This window comes from Podarcis bocagei, assembly GCF_964188305.1.
Source record: "Podarcis bocagei genome assembly, chromosome: 16".
NCBI classification, from domain to species: Eukaryota; Metazoa; Chordata; class Lepidosauria; order Squamata; family Lacertidae; genus Podarcis; species Podarcis bocagei.
In genome coordinates this window covers 32,036,853-32,052,142 of record NC_138142.1, presented here as the reverse complement: position 1 = coordinate 32,052,142, position 15,290 = coordinate 32,036,853, and the positions used below count along the sequence as shown (strand labels likewise).

General features: G+C 46.1%; 1 protein-coding gene across 1 annotated transcript in view; it reads right to left on the bottom strand.

The window, feature by feature from the left end:
• PLCB3 (phospholipase C beta 3) overlaps positions 1-15,290 on the bottom strand; it is a 67,936-nt gene that overhangs the window by 15,711 nt on the left and 36,935 nt on the right. Inside the window, exons 14-23 of the mRNA XM_081174312.1 lie at positions 11,854-12,035; positions 10,550-10,614; positions 9,726-9,822; positions 8,537-8,621; positions 7,086-7,210; positions 6,107-6,261; positions 5,518-5,679; positions 4,340-4,439; positions 1,504-1,608; positions 143-234 (exon numbers count right to left, since the gene is read on the bottom strand). Of these exons, the coding sequence (XP_081030438.1) occupies positions 143-234; positions 1,504-1,608; positions 4,340-4,439; positions 5,518-5,679; positions 6,107-6,261; positions 7,086-7,210; positions 8,537-8,621; positions 9,726-9,822; positions 10,550-10,614; positions 11,854-12,035 (1,168 nt within the window). The remainder of the gene's footprint in view (positions 1-142; positions 235-1,503; positions 1,609-4,339; positions 4,440-5,517; positions 5,680-6,106; positions 6,262-7,085; positions 7,211-8,536; positions 8,622-9,725; positions 9,823-10,549; positions 10,615-11,853; positions 12,036-15,290) is intronic.

Genomic DNA, 15,290 nt, shown 5'->3' with positions numbered 1-15,290 from the left:
GGCAGAATTCAGAGAACTATGAAACCTGGGAGGTAACTGCGATCCAACCCACATGGGGAGGTGCAGATCAGGTCCAACGAAAATGAAACCCTTCCAGCCCCATATCCACTTCCCTCCCTCTGTGTGCCATGGCTGCCCTCACCTCACTCTCTCCTATCAAAGCCACAAGCTGCTTGGCTCGCTGGTCCATTAAGCTGACGTGTTTAATGGGGTTGATCAGAGCCTCTGCATAATCTGAGGGAAAAAGAAGACCCATTAGTTTTAACACATGAGGAAGCCTGTTTGTCTCTGCGTGCATGCTTGCACAACTGAACTAGACCCAGTGAAATTAATGGACCTATGTTCATCACAAAAAATTAGGATATGCACATCCCAGTCTCCAAAGTTGGACTTAAGACACAGATTCCTTAAGACATACTAGCCCTGCTAAAAATATTTTTGTTTACACAAGCCTATCCAGACATGTAGAATGTTCACATGTGTTTTAAATCTTGTTTTCAGCTTATCGTTGATTTTAATTATTTTTTTCTGCACTTGCTTCAGCAGCACATATACTGATTTTAATTATTATTTTTTCAATCATTTTAGATGGCCGATTTAAACATTTTTTTAAACTGCTAATTTTATTATTGGTTATTCTCATTTGTAAGCCACTTTTAAGGTTTTATTACAATCCAGAGGTATATAAATCTTTTGAAATAATCAGTCCTACTCAGAGTAGACCTACTCAGAGTTAGCAAGTTAATGCACATGGCCAACTAGGTCCCTTAATTTCAGCAGGGCTACTGAGAGCACAACTGTGTTCGATACAAGGAATTTAATAAATGAATAAACGTAATAGAACACAACCCAAAATTGGGCAAGAGCCCTCACCCCCCCAAAAGAAAACCCATACGTAAACTGCTACTAAAATGTATCCAAGAATAAAACACGACTATAATCTCACAAAAAATGTGAAACATATAACAAAGAGGTGGATAAAATTACACAAAAATACAGGAGGCTGATACAGCGTCCTAGCAGCAGTCTGATGTGACTAAGAATGAACAGATCTATACTGGAGACGAAACGTGTTTCAAACCCCAAGGAGTCTTCCTCAATAGTCAAGGTGAGCAGGGCTCAAAAGACATGATCAGGCACAAGCAGAAAGGTACCACCTTTTCACATCAGCACATATTCTCCTTCTTATTCTCCTGGTGTGCAACAGTAGCCTTCTAGATACGATAGGTCAAGCTAACCTTATCATCGATACAGATCAGCCAAGTGGCTAACCTTCAGTGACGAATCATGTGTCCCCATCTGCACTGTATAAAGCAGTATCGTATCACTTTAAACAGGCATGGGTTTCCCCCCTCAAAGAATCCTGGGAAATGTAGTTTCCTTGGTTTGGCACGGAGAGTTGCTAAGGAAGCTGTTCCCCTCACAGAGCTACTACAATTCCCCAGAGTTCCCTGGGAAGAGGGATTGATCGTGAAACGCCTCCCACCGCAAGCATTCAATTACTTTGGTGATCGTCTGGGATGTAGTCGTAGGCTTCAGTGTAGACCAGCAAGGCCGGGAGGCAGAGGGGCTGGTTGCTTTCGCTGCGCAGGCAAATGTAGTGGTAGCCTGTGGGACAAAGGGAAGGGAAAACACAGGAAAAAAAACAGTAAGAACGGAGAGGTAGATATTCAGCGGCAGCAAGCACAGGTGTTAGGAAAGGCCAATTCTTGGAAATGGAGAGGGAACGGTCATTAGGGGAAAGGAACAGCTTATTGGTAAAGCATTACTCTGCAGGCAGAAGGCACCAGATTCTGACATCAGGATTCCAGATGTTGCCGGACTCCAATGCCACAACCACACCGTGTATTTAAAACTGAGACTTTAGTGTCACCGGCCCAGTCTGGTGAAATAATCTGCCCTAGGACCTGCCGATCAGAAGGTCGGCGGTTCGAATCCCCGCGACGGGGTGAGCTCCCATTGCTCGGTCCCTGCTCCTGCCAACCTAGCAGTTCAAAAGCACGTCAAAGTGCAAGTAGATAAATAGGTACCGCTCTGGCGAGAAGGTAAATGGTGTTTCCATGCGCTGCTCTGGTTCGCCAGAAGCGGCTTAGTCATGCTGGCCACATGACCTGGAAGCTGTACGCCGGCTCCCTCGGCCAGTAAAGCGAGATGAGCGCCGCAACCCCAGAGTCGGTCACAACTGGACCTAATGGTCGGGGTCCCTTTACCTTTTAGAGATTCAGCAGGTTCTTCCTGCGCCCCCTTTTAAACACCTGCTGAAAACCTTTGTGTTTTGCCAAGCCTATGCAGTCACTATGCATCCTTCCTCAATAGTTAATTGATGCCTATTTTTAATTTTTTTATATGGTTTTTCTTGTACGGTTTCATGTTTTATTGCAGTAAATCGCTTTGATTTCTTTTTTAGACATGGGGGTATACACATTTGGTTTTTTTAAAATAAATTCATAAATGTAAATAAGCAAAATACTATACAGTGGTACCTCGGGTTAAGTACTTAATTCGTTCCGGAGGTCCGTTCTTAACCTGAAACTGTTCTTAGCCTGAAGCACCACTTTAGCTAATGGGGCCTCCCGCTGCTGCCATGCCGCTGAAGCACGATTTCTGTTCTCATCCTGAAGCAAAGATCTGTGCTGTTCAGAGATGGAGGTACTATTTCTGGGTCTATAACCTGAAGCGTATGTAACCTGAGGTACCACTGTAATACCACTTTATGCAGTCATGGCTTCCCCCAGAGTGTCCTGGAAACTGTAGCCCGTTAAGGCTTCTGAGCAGGGGCGCCAGTCCCAGGGTCTGAGCTCTTTTGTTCCCCCCTATATATCTGAGGTAGGTTCTGTCCCTCCTATGCTCAAAAAGCATGGAGGCAAAGCAGCTCTAGTGATTGGCTTCTTCCCCTCCTGCCACAACACTGGCCTCCACACTTGCCCTCACAAGATGGCGCCTCTGGTGCTGAGAGCTGTTAGGAGATCCCTATTCACCTCACACGGCTACAATTCTCAGAGTTCCCTGGGAAGCGTGGCTGTTAAACCACTATGGGAGCTGTAGCTTTGTGAGGGGAACTCGGGTCTCTTAGCAATTCTTTAGCACCCCTAACGGACTACAGTTCCCAGAATTCTTTGGGAGAAGCCATGACACTAAAAACTGGTATATGCTGCTGTAAAAGTTTGGTGCAGATGTGCCCTAACTTCCAAGAGCCTCTGCCAAGGAGAGCCGCTCAGCTAGCAACGGGGGTTGTAGCCCAACAACATCTCACAGGGTCAAAGGTTCCCCCATCCCTGACTTCAACAATCTCAAGCGTTGTGGGAAGACTTTGGAGTATCAGGCACCTTCACAGCTTCACACACTAGCCAATCATCCCAGTGCCTTTTCATTCAATTGGTGTATTTTTGGGAGAAGGGCTGCAGTTCATTGGTAGAGCAGATGCTTTGCATGCAGCAGGTATCGGGTTCGATTCAGTTAAAAATGATCCAGTAGCAGATTGTGGCAAGAGCTCCCTCTCTGCCCCAGACTCTGGAGAGCAGCTGCCAGTCAGAGTGGACAGTACTAAGCTAAGCAGACAAATAAGCTGAGACCTGTGTTTATGGTCCTTGTCTGGCAAATTATACAGCACACACATTGTGTGTGTGTGTGTGTGTGTACACACAGAGGTACAAAAAGGAAAATGATTTAGTAAACAGTGAGGCCAGAAGGCCCTTAAATGCAAAGCAGCGGGTTTCTGACATTTCTGTGCAAAGCACAAATGTATACAAGATAAGGACCACATTTCCGGTGATAAATTAGCCCAGCTAATCTAGAAATCTAGACGGCTGCCCTTATTTTGCACGCATTTGGCTCTCCACAGAAACATTGTGTATCCACTCTTTACACTTCACGGCCTTTTGGCTCTGCTGTTTAAAATGCAAGTGCATATATGTAATTAATAAAATCTGCTCCCTAAGGATAAACACTTCTACTTTCTGATAAAGCAGGCGATAGGCTGGGCATAGATAACCTTTGGCCTGTCAAGGGCTGCAATCTCTTGGAGGTGACCCCTGAGGCACTGCATGCTGGCTGTGGGTTGGACAGTGGAGGGCAGGGCCTGAGCAAAAAGTGAGTGGTGCCACCCTCTTCTCTCCCCACAGCCACCCCCCACCAGGCTGCTGTGGGGAGAGAGACATAAGCTTATTGAGGGCCACGGGACTGTTCAGGATAACCCCCGATGCTCTAATGCACAAAAGATGGTGCCAGAATAAGTATTCTACAGCGCTGTCATGTCTAACCTCAGAAATAAGCCCCGCTGAGTTGAACGGCAGTATCTCAGTAAACGGGTATGGGGAGGGGAAGGGGAAGGGGGGGTCACCTGAACGGATGGCAGAGACAGGCAGTATCCGATGCCCCACAAATTTGCCCCCCTCTTCAAAGACAGCTATACGCAGCGAGGCTAATGTAGGAAGCACCACCTGAGGGGACAGACAAGACCAGTGTATTATTAGGGGAAAGGCAGAAACACAAAGACACAACACCTTCCATTGTGATTTTTAGAATAGGAATTTGAAGGGTCTGTGGGTTAAACCACAGAGCCTAGGACTTGCCGATCAGAAGGTCAGCGGTTCGAATCCCCGCGACGGGGTGAGCTTCCGTGGCTCAGTCCCTGCTCCTGCCAACCTAGCAGTTCGAAATCACATCAAAGTGCAAGTAGATAAATAGGAACCGCTCCGGCGGGAAGGTAAACGGCATTTCCGTGCACTGCTCTGGTTCGCCAGAAGTGGCTTAGTCATGCTGGCCACATGACCTGGAAGCTGTCTGCAGACAAACACTGGCTCCCTCGGCCTATAGAGCAAGATGAGCGCCGCAACCCCAGAGTCGGCCACGACTGGAACTAATGGTCAGGGGTCCCTTTACCTTTATAGGTCAGCTAGTACAACCCACTGGCTGATGGAGGAAATTCAGAACACCACCGATGGATGGCTGCCCAAACCTCCACTTGGAGGGCTCCACGTTTAGCATGCCAAAAATCAAAACAGTTGGGACAGTCCCACTTGCTTAACTTACAGAATCTCCATCTACATTTCGTAAGACCCCCTCCACACTACAAGTATGCAGCTGTTTCATACTATTTTCAAAAGAAAGCTGGAAGTTGTAGTTTGACAGCCCCCGCCCAGAGTGGCTGGGGAAACTCAGCCAGATGAGCGGGGTATAAATAAATAAGTAATTATTATTATTATTATTATTATTATTATTATTATTATTATTATTATTATTATTAGACAGGGGTACGAAAAACTGTTAACGACAGGTCTAGCTCTCCCTTAAAGGACTACAATTCCCAAGGTTGTTTGGGTAAGGGAGGCAGCAAATATTAAACCACTTGATGGCATTGATCTGTCCCTACACAGGCAAGTACAATTAAGAAAATGTGCTCTGCATAAGCTCAGAAGCATTCTTATTTTAGGGAGCTCAGATACCACATTCAAATTAGATGTTATTATGACTTCTTCAAGAGCCGAGTCCTTGTGCTAGAACTGCATTCACCCATACCTTGTGGAACAAAAAAGGTTCCTCATCCCACACTGGGTTGAAAGAATTCCCCTGCGATGTCCGCGTCCGGAATTTGCGCTTGGTGTCCACCGGCAGCCCAAACATATCCACCTCAACGTAGATGCCCACCCGCTTATCCGAAAGAAATTGTCCTGAGATTATCTGGGAGTGGGATGGGGGAGAGGGCGAGAGAGAGAGAGAGAGATGGGACCAAATTTTTACTGTTTATAAAGTGAAAAGTGTTAACTCTTCTCTACATTTTTCGTTGGGAGGACAGTATTGTTCAAATCCTTGTTTTAAATCAGTGTGGGGAACCTGCCTCTAGCAGTTGCCCAATCAGGTGCAAGCAGGGCATGGAAGAAAGAGCTCCCCCTCTTTGTTTAAGTCTCCCACTAATATATTAGGCTGGCAGCTCATCACAGCAACAGCCCAGGGGTGAGGAACGTGTAGCCCTTCAGAAACTACTGAAAAACAGCTCCAATCACCGCTGACCACTGGCTATGCTGCTGGGAGCTGGAGTCTAGCAATATCTGTAGGGCCACAAGTTTATCATCCCGGCAACAGCCCTGCAAACCACCACCCATTGAACCTTCACTTTGACGGTATTAGCCACGATGCCATCAATGATATCTTCGGTGAAGGGGTCAAAGAGTTTGTCCTGGCGCCGCATGAACTCTGGCTTGAGCAGGTACCCGCTCCGGCGATTGTACTCAAAGGTCCCCAGATTCAGCTGCATTGGCAAGTCTGGGCAAACAGAGGTTCAAGGACAAGTGTCGATACATCATACAAGCGAGAACAACCAATATTCTATCCTTCCTCCTCCCCCGCCTCTTGAAACCTCCATCTCTGAACAGCACAGAGACTCTACAGCAGGGATGTGGGGAAGCTGTAACCCTCCAGATGTTGTTGGCCTACATCTCCCATCATCCTTCACCACTGGCCATGCTGGCTGGGGCAGATGGGAGTTGGAGTTCGGCAACGTATGGAGGACCACAGGCTCCCCATTACTGCCTTATGCATATGTGAAAGTGAACTGTGTGTGGTTAGACCCCTCCCTCTTTAATTTGGTAGGAAAATAAGTCAAGAGAGTTGCCACGGGTCTTTCCTGCTTCTGGCCAGCTTAAACCAAAACGCAGACCACCAGCCATGTTTGGCAACCCACCAGAGGCTTAACAAGCTTCTTTTGGTTTTTTTCCCTTTCTGCCTGGGACTGACAAAAAAAAATGCAACCCAGAGGATGGGAGGGCTGTCCCTTTCTTTCATATGAAAGCCATGCAGTCTCAGCACTGTGGGCCCAAAAATGTGGAGTTTCCTCTGGGCTGAGCTTAGACATGCACCCTCCTTGTGGAGTATCAGACACACAACAAGGACTTTCTTATTCCAGAAGTCATTTAGTTTGGTTTTACTGTCACATTCTCTGAATGGTTTATTTTTCACAAACCCTGCTTAGAAATGCTAATGATTAAGCAGTATATAAATGCCGTAGACAAAATAAAACACATGTGAAATAAGTTTCTAGCCCTCATTGTTAGCAAGCCGGGGGGGGGGGGGGAGAGGATGGCACTTACCAAGCGACTGGAAATTGAGTGCCACCATCTGGCAGCCGGCATTCCAGAAGACCTGAGGCATGTAGTTGGAGGAATCCACTCGGGTCCCTTTGGGGTATATCCGGCTCAGTTGCTGCTTGTTGTATCTGGGCAAGGGGTGCTTGTCAAGGCAACAGCCAACGAGGGCACCTCAACTCTACCGTGCCCATCAATGATCATGGATCAGCTGTGAGCACTCAACGTGCCCTTGAAGGCATTCCGTTTTCTCAGGCTCTCCGTCCCTCTTTCTAACATTAGTCATCAATTACTTACACACACACATAAACACACATATCAAGACGTAACTGAAGGGTGGGAAACCTTGTCAGCTCAAGGGCCACATTCTCTTCTGGGCCATGTTCCAGGGGCCACATGCCAGTGGTGGGCAGGAATGAAGGCAAAAGTGGACGGAGCAATTAATACAAATTTTACCTTTGCACGATAGCCTAGCTTCTACACAGGATTGGAGCCTATTGTACAAAAGGCAAGAATCCTATACATTGCTCCACCCACTTCCGTATCTGGCTCCGCCCACCCTTGGTATGTCTCTCTCACACACACACACTTGCCCACAAGGGAACGAGGTCCTCCAAACTGAAACCGGATTCCTCACTCTTGGCCTAAGAGAGACCAATGGTCCAATCCAATAAAACTGATGTCATCCCTTTGCTCATGGAGAGGCTTAGACTACCTGACTTTACCACTGAGCATTTGCGGTTACTCCCCCAACTCCTACTTATGCCCGGGTCTACAGAATGAGCCCCACATACATAACCTCCTATCTTGGATTTTCTTTCCCACAGTTCCCATGAGCAGGACACACAGGAGCCAATGCCAACTGGTGCCCATTGGGACTAGTAGGGCAGAAGGCAGGGAGCCCAACAGAAGGTGGTGCCAGAGCCAATGATGGGCAGAGCCACTCCTGGACTGCTTGTAAGAAAGAAGGCAGAATGAGCTTGGTGGCCCCATTTGCCCTAACGGATCAGTCTCTACGAACAGAAGTGGTTCCAAGCACTCAAAACAGCCGTACCATTCACTGTTGTAGGAAAAAAGGTGCTGCCACAGGGATTCAACTAGGGCCTCATCTACACTAGACATTTAAAGCAGTACCATTGCTTCCCCCAAAGGATCCTGGGAAATGTGGTTTGGTAAGGGTGCTTATAGGAGACCCCTATTTTCCTCACAGAGCTAAGGAGTTCTCTGGGAAGAAGGGCTGACTTGCTAAACCACTCTGGGAACAAAAGCTCTGTGAGGGGGAATAGCGTGCACCCTTCTCGAACTATCACTCCCATGATTCCAAGGGGGAAGCCATAACTGGTTGAAGCGGTAGGATAACTGCTTCAAAGGTACAGCACAGATGAGGCCTACCTAGGGACTGCTCAGCAGTGAGGCCAACTCTGCTTCAACCCACCCTACATCACCAGGCAGGATACTCAACGAACTCCATGGGACTGTTGGTCAGCTGCTCCAAACCTTTGGTCTCCACGAAGGAAGACATCTCGTAAGATTTGTTGCGTTCTTGGGAAGAGAGAAGTAAAAAAGGCACCGTGTTAATGCTCCACGTTACGCAGACAGCCTTGCGCACACACCTCTCCCAGTCTGCCTACTGCTGCTTCTTCCCTATCAGGGGAATATTTACACACTGGGGTGGATGTCAGTGGGGAGAGGGTCATAGCTCAGTGGTAGAGAACATGCACTTCGAATGCAGGTGGTCCCAGGTTCAAGTCCCTGGCGTCTCCAGTTATAAAGAAATCAGAAAAAAGACCCTTTTCTGTCAGAGAGCCTTGAAAGCTGATGTCAGAATAGAGAGTGCAGGTCAGACACCTTGTCCAAACATAGGCTTGTGCACCAAATGTGCACCATTTAAAGCCCTGGATGCAACTGGAATCCATAGCCACATCCGCACTACCCGTTTAAAACAGTATCTTACCACTTTAAACAGCAATGGCTTCCCTGCTCAAAGAATCCTGGGAATTGCAGTTTGTTAAGGGTGCTTAGAGTTGATAGGAGACGCTTTATTCCCCTCACAGAATTACAATTCCCAGAATTCTCTGCAACGAGAGGTTGACTGTTAAACCACTCTAGGATAATGGAGGTAGAACATAGCCATGTTGGCTAGTAGCCACTGCTAGCATGAGCCTGTATAAATTTTTCTAATTGTATTCTGAACCCATCCATGTGGGTGTCCCTCACCATGCCCACGTTCACACCATACATTTAAAGCAGTGTGATGCCACTTTGAACAGTCATGGCTTTCCCCAAAAGAATTCTGGGAGCTGTAGTTTGTTAAGGGTGCTGTTCCCCTCGCAGAGCTAGAATTTCCAGTGTGTTTTAACAATCAATCCCTCTTCACAGGGATCTCCGGGAATTGTTGCTTTGTGAGGGGAATAAGAGTTGCCTAACAATTCTCAGCACCCTTCACAAACTAAAGCTCCCAGAATCCTTTTGGGGAAGCCATGACTGTTTAAAGTGGTATCATATTGCTTTAAATGTATGCTGTGAATGTGGCCTACATCTGGATGGGGAGTCTGACAATGCATGGAGGGCCACAGATTGCCTGCTCCTAAACTTACACCCAACACCTTACTGCCAGTGTCCATCCCCCTCCCCGCTCTCACTCACTCCTGGCCACCTCGAAGCATTTGAACTTGACAGGTTCGATGTAGTTCACCAGTGTAGACATCTCTTCTGTGGCATTGACTTCGCTGCTTGCGGTGCCCTGTCACAAAGGGGAGAGGGGAGGACAAGGGGAGATGGAAACAGTTTAGAAAAAAAAAGTTTAAGGTCACATCCGCACCATATGTTTAAAGCACTCTTTAAACACGTGTGCGTGTGTGTCTACACACACACACAAATATATACACACATTTGTGTATGCATGCAGTTTAATGCATGAAGTGATACCATAATGTCATATTCCTGTTACTACAATTTATGGGGAGGAATGATGGCCAAATGTGATGAAGCATTTAAAGTTTTTGGCATCGGCCCACCTGCCATTTGTAGCATCAAATTCTATTATCACTATTACTACATTTCAATCCCACCTTTCTTCTGAGGAGTTTAAGGTGGTGTCCGCCACACACCCCTTCACCCTTTTCTCCTCACAGCAACCCTATGAGGTAAATTAGGCCTGGAGTTGCCAAAGGACCCTCTAAGCCACCCAGTGATCTTCATGGCCAAGTAGGGATTTGAGTGATGGCCTCTCAGACCGACACACCCTTAACTGCTAAACCACATTCGCTCTCCACCCAGAAGTCTGCTTAAAATACAGTGTACACAACACTCAAACCAGTCCCCTTGACACCGCTGATGGAGACCCCTCTGTTGTCAGCCTACAACATCTCCCATCATCATCCTGGACAACACTGGCTGAGGCTGATGGGAGTTGAAGTCCATCAACATCTAGAGGGGCCACAGGTTTCAGATCCCTGCCTTGCACGCACCTCATCTGTCGTGGGCTTTTTGGGGTCCGGCTGCTCTTCCTCCTCTTCGCTCTCAGCTTCACGGTCTGGACATGGAAGGAAGGAAAGGGGTTAGAAGCTCAAGGCCAAAATGTAGTTAAAGTGGGGAGAGATGATTCCTGAACCCTGAAGGGCAATGAATTGAGGGCACATTTACAGTATACCATAAGCTTAAAAATAATAATGGATTAATGTATTCCACTCCCCATAGAATGGGTGTGTGTGTGAGAGAGAGAGACATCACTGATGCAAGATTGTGTTCTGACCTGCTGCTCCTTCCTTCCTCAGAAGCAAAAGTAGCTAGCTTGCTCCATTGTGAAGTCTTGCTCAAACTTTTAACAGCCCCAAGTGGGCTATGAGCTGCTGAATCAGAGGATCACAAAATATGGTATCCTTTTATTGACTTTGTTAACTTTTATTGACTTTTTTTTTTGACTTACGGAACCTTATGGAGAGACACTTTCATTAGATTGCCTTTCTTGAAATGTCTAAAACTGCAACCATGAGCTACTGTTTTACTTTTCTTTCTATACAACTTCTAAGTCCTGTTTTCCTTGTAGGGGTATGTTTTGTTACTTGAAATTAAAAATCAATTAAACAAAAACAAAAAACAAAAAACTGCAGCAACATTGAATACCAGTCACATTCCCTGCATTGACTTCTGTTCCAGACATGGCAAGAATAAGAAAACATTGGCCAGCCATTTCCCTTACTGATTTTTTTTCTTTAAATTTTTAATACTTTATTGCTCAAACCAAACCATTGAAATCATTAAAATAAGGAATTCTAACAAGTAAGATTCAACAAAATAAAGATGTCTGCATTCAAATAGTAACAGTGTTACAGCAAACTGAAAGCAGCATAATGTTGAACATTATCATTAAACTTGTTATTCCAAAGCATTGCAAAAAGTAGCCCTTTTACCATTAACATATTAGGCTTTTTATATGTATTCTTTTATAATAAGTTAACTTAATCATTCTTACTGTAGACCAAATTTTGTCAAACTATCTACATACAGTCAGAGATGTACCTTCCCTCAATTTTTTGGGCTGCAGTTATACTATTTCTCAGTCTTTTCATAGACAGCATCCTTCAAATAACCAAGTAGACATATTTTGGGTTCTAAGGAAACATGGTATCCTAACATGTCCGGAATACTAATCTGTATGGATTTAAAATTTCCCCTCCAATTTTCATTTGAATTTTCTGGCAACTCAACTGACAACTCAATTGGTACCTCAGGTACCTCAGACAGCTTCCTGTCTTCCCCGAAGGATACTCACCAATAGACTTGCGGGGTTCAACCAGCTTTGCGATTCTGTCAGAAGACTTCTCCTCACCATTGGTCATGACTGGTGACAGTATCTCAGCCTGCTCTGCAAAAGGAGAGCCTGTTTTTTGGGGGGAGGTCAGGGGGCAAGGGAGGAAAACAATAAAAAATTGTGAGCGGCAAGAAAACGTAGAGCTCACGCAATACAAGGGTTAAATGAGAAGGGGGCTGCATATATACCATGTATTTAAAGCCCTCAAAAGCACCCTCAGAACTGTGGTTTACTCATACAGCTACCATTTTCAGCACCTTTAACAAACTACAGTTCCCAGGATTCTTTGGGGTAAAACATGTGGATGGTGTGTATGCAGCCTATTTTCCGAAGGCGAAAAAACAGAGAAAGAAATCTTAATTCTTGCACCTTTGAACCAATGAGACAAAATCAGGTGCGTTCTTCCGCCTAACTGGACGAAGACCTGGGAAACCAGAGTTCAAATCCTCCCTCAGCCATTAAGGCTGTTCACTGGGTGATGTTGGGCCAATCACTGTCTCTCATCCTACGTCACAAGGTGGTTGTGAGGATAAAATGGAGATGGGAGGAACAGTGTTCACAACCTTGAGTTCCTGGGAGGAAAGGTGGGCTACACAATGAATTAATAATGCAGTAGACAGAATTATAGAGTGTAAAGGACCTCAAAGATCAACGCAGGCAATCCCCATATAGGGTAGCCATTAAAAAACGACAACAAGCCTCTAACCAAACTGAACTCACCATCTTCCAAGGCAAATCTGCTCCACTAAACTGTTTGTACCATCCAGAAGTCCTTCTCAACGTTTAGTTTAAAATCGCATTGTCATTTTTGAACCCTTTATTTGGCGTCCTACCCTCTAGGCATGACAGAAAAAAAGTTCCCTCCATCTTCTATGAGACAGGCCTTCAAATATGAGAGCAGTACATAGGAAGATCTGGCCTGTACCCCAAATGAAGGGAGGGGGATAAAGCTCCAAAGGCATTGAAATCCCAGCTTGGGAGAAAGGTGGGATATAAATACATTAAATAATGATGATTAAAGGCCTCTCCCCTCTCTTTGGAGGGAGCGGCCCTGGATCTTTCTGACCAACGAGAGCCATAGCCATGCTTGTAAGGTAGGAGGAGAGCTGACGTCCTGTCTCCCAGGTAGGCATCCTAAGCTACCCTTCTACATTTGAATAAAACTGGTGGGAGATATGCGACTCTTGGCTCAGGGGAAATGGCATGGAAAAGAGTCCAGGGCTTTTTCTCTACAGCCCTAATGAGTCCGTGCCAAGTATTGTCAACGTACTCATCAATGCCAGGCTAAAAGAGCTGGAGAGCAGCTGTATTAAACATTAATGAATCATATTCTGAGGTTTCCTACGCTGTGCTCTTTCCTGTGCCTGCAGTAGCTATACATGTGTGGGGAGATATGTAGTGTATATCACGGAAAGATTGCATCTCCCTTTACCTGGCTGCAAAGATTCTCAGGTGAGCACCTCCTTTTGCTCCATTTAACATCAGAGGCACAGTTGGTGTCAACCAGAGAGAGAGAGAGAGTCTTTTCTGTGGCTGCTCCCAGACTGAGGAACTCCCTCCTAGGGGAAGTTCGATTGCCTCCCTCTTTGTTGCCCTTCCGCCAGAACCTTCCTGTTCAGACAGACCTTTGGAAACTAAGGTGCAGACAAATCTGGCCGGCGGGACGCTGTCGGGGCAAACTGTGCTTGAATGGCTGGCTCTACATGAGTTTTATTGTGTTTTAACTTTTGATTTCAAATCGTTTGTTTTTATTACTTCATATGTCATAACGATGTGTTTTTAAAAAAACACACGTTCTATGCCACCTTAATTCCCAACTCAGGAGAAAGGCAGGATGCAAAGACACTGAACAATAACAGCAATTCTGCTGCTTTGATGCAGAAGTTTCCCATGTACCACCTCTAGTTCAATGGAGCAGGGTTCTCAACAATCGTCAAGGCAGACAGCGCTGGGCTAGAGGGAGCGCCGCTCTGACTGTTGACAGCTAAGCTCAGATGTTTCAAGGAGGAAGCAAAAGCAGGGGGGTTGATTTGCACTTGGTCTGCCCCTGCTTCTGGGTCTGATGCAAAGAAGGAAGGAAATGGGTGCTGTGCCTCACATCAGCCTCCAGTACAGTGGTGCCCCGCAAGACGAATGCCTCGCAAGACGGAAAACTTGCTAGACGAAAGAGTTTTCCGTTTTGGAGGTGCTTCGCAAAACGAATTTCCTATGGGCTTGCTTCGCAAGACGACAATGTCTTGCGAGTTCCTGCTTCCCCCCCCTTTTTCTAAGCCGCTAAGCCGCTTATCAGCTGATCCGATCAGCAGATAAGCCGCTAAAAGCCGCTAATAGCGCTAATCCGCGTAATCCTTCAATGGGCTTGCTTCGCAAGACGAAAAAACCGCTAGACGAAGAGAATCACAGAACGGATTCTTTTCGTCTTGCGAGGCACCACTGTATAGTTTACTGGATTCGTAAGAAGGCATAAGCAGTGCCTGCTGAACCAGGCCAAAGGCCCATCTAGTCCAGCATCCTGTTCTCACAGTGGCCAACCAGAAGCCTGTGGGGAACCAGCAAGCAGGATTCCAGCGCAAGAGCCCTCTCCCTGCTGTGGCTTCCACCAACTGGTATCCAGAAGCATTGCTGTGAAGGCAGAGCAGAGCTTTCATGGCCAGCAGCCATCAATAGCCCTCTCCTCCATGAATTTGCCTGATCCTCTTTTAAGCCATCCAAGCTAATGGCCAGCACTGCCTCCTGCGGAAGCGAGTTCCATAGTTTTAACTCTGCACTGCATGAAGAAGTTCTTTAGGGTTGCCATGTGTCCTCTTTTTCCAGGACACATCCTCTTTTCAGGGGTAAAATTTCTGTCCGGGTGGATTTTCTAAATTTGCCAAAATGTCTCTGCTATACTTTCTGGATGAGACATAGCCATAGCTGCATTTTAAATTGCATTTTAACCTGTATTTTAAATTGGGTTGTTGTTTTTTTTTCCTCTCCCCTTTCTTTTCCCCCCTACAGTGGTACCTCGGGTTAAGTACTTAATTCGTTCCGGAGGTCCGTTCTTAACCTGAAACTGTTCTTAACCTGAAGCACCACTTTAGCTAAGGGGGCCTCCCGCTGCTGCCGCGCCACCGGAGCCAGATTTCTGTTCTTATCCTGAAGCAAAGTTCTTAACCTGAAACACTATTTCTGGGTTAGCGGAGTCTGTAACCTGAAGCGTATGTAACCCGAGGTACCATTGTATTATGTTTTTACTGTGATTTTATGGTGTTAGCCGCCCTGAGCCCGGCTCTGGCCGGGGAGGGCGGGGTATAAATAAAAATTATTATTATTATTATTATTATTATTATTATTATTATTATTATTATTATTGGCTGAAAACTTGCTTTCCTCTTCTCTTCTCCTGCCCCCTTCAGCAA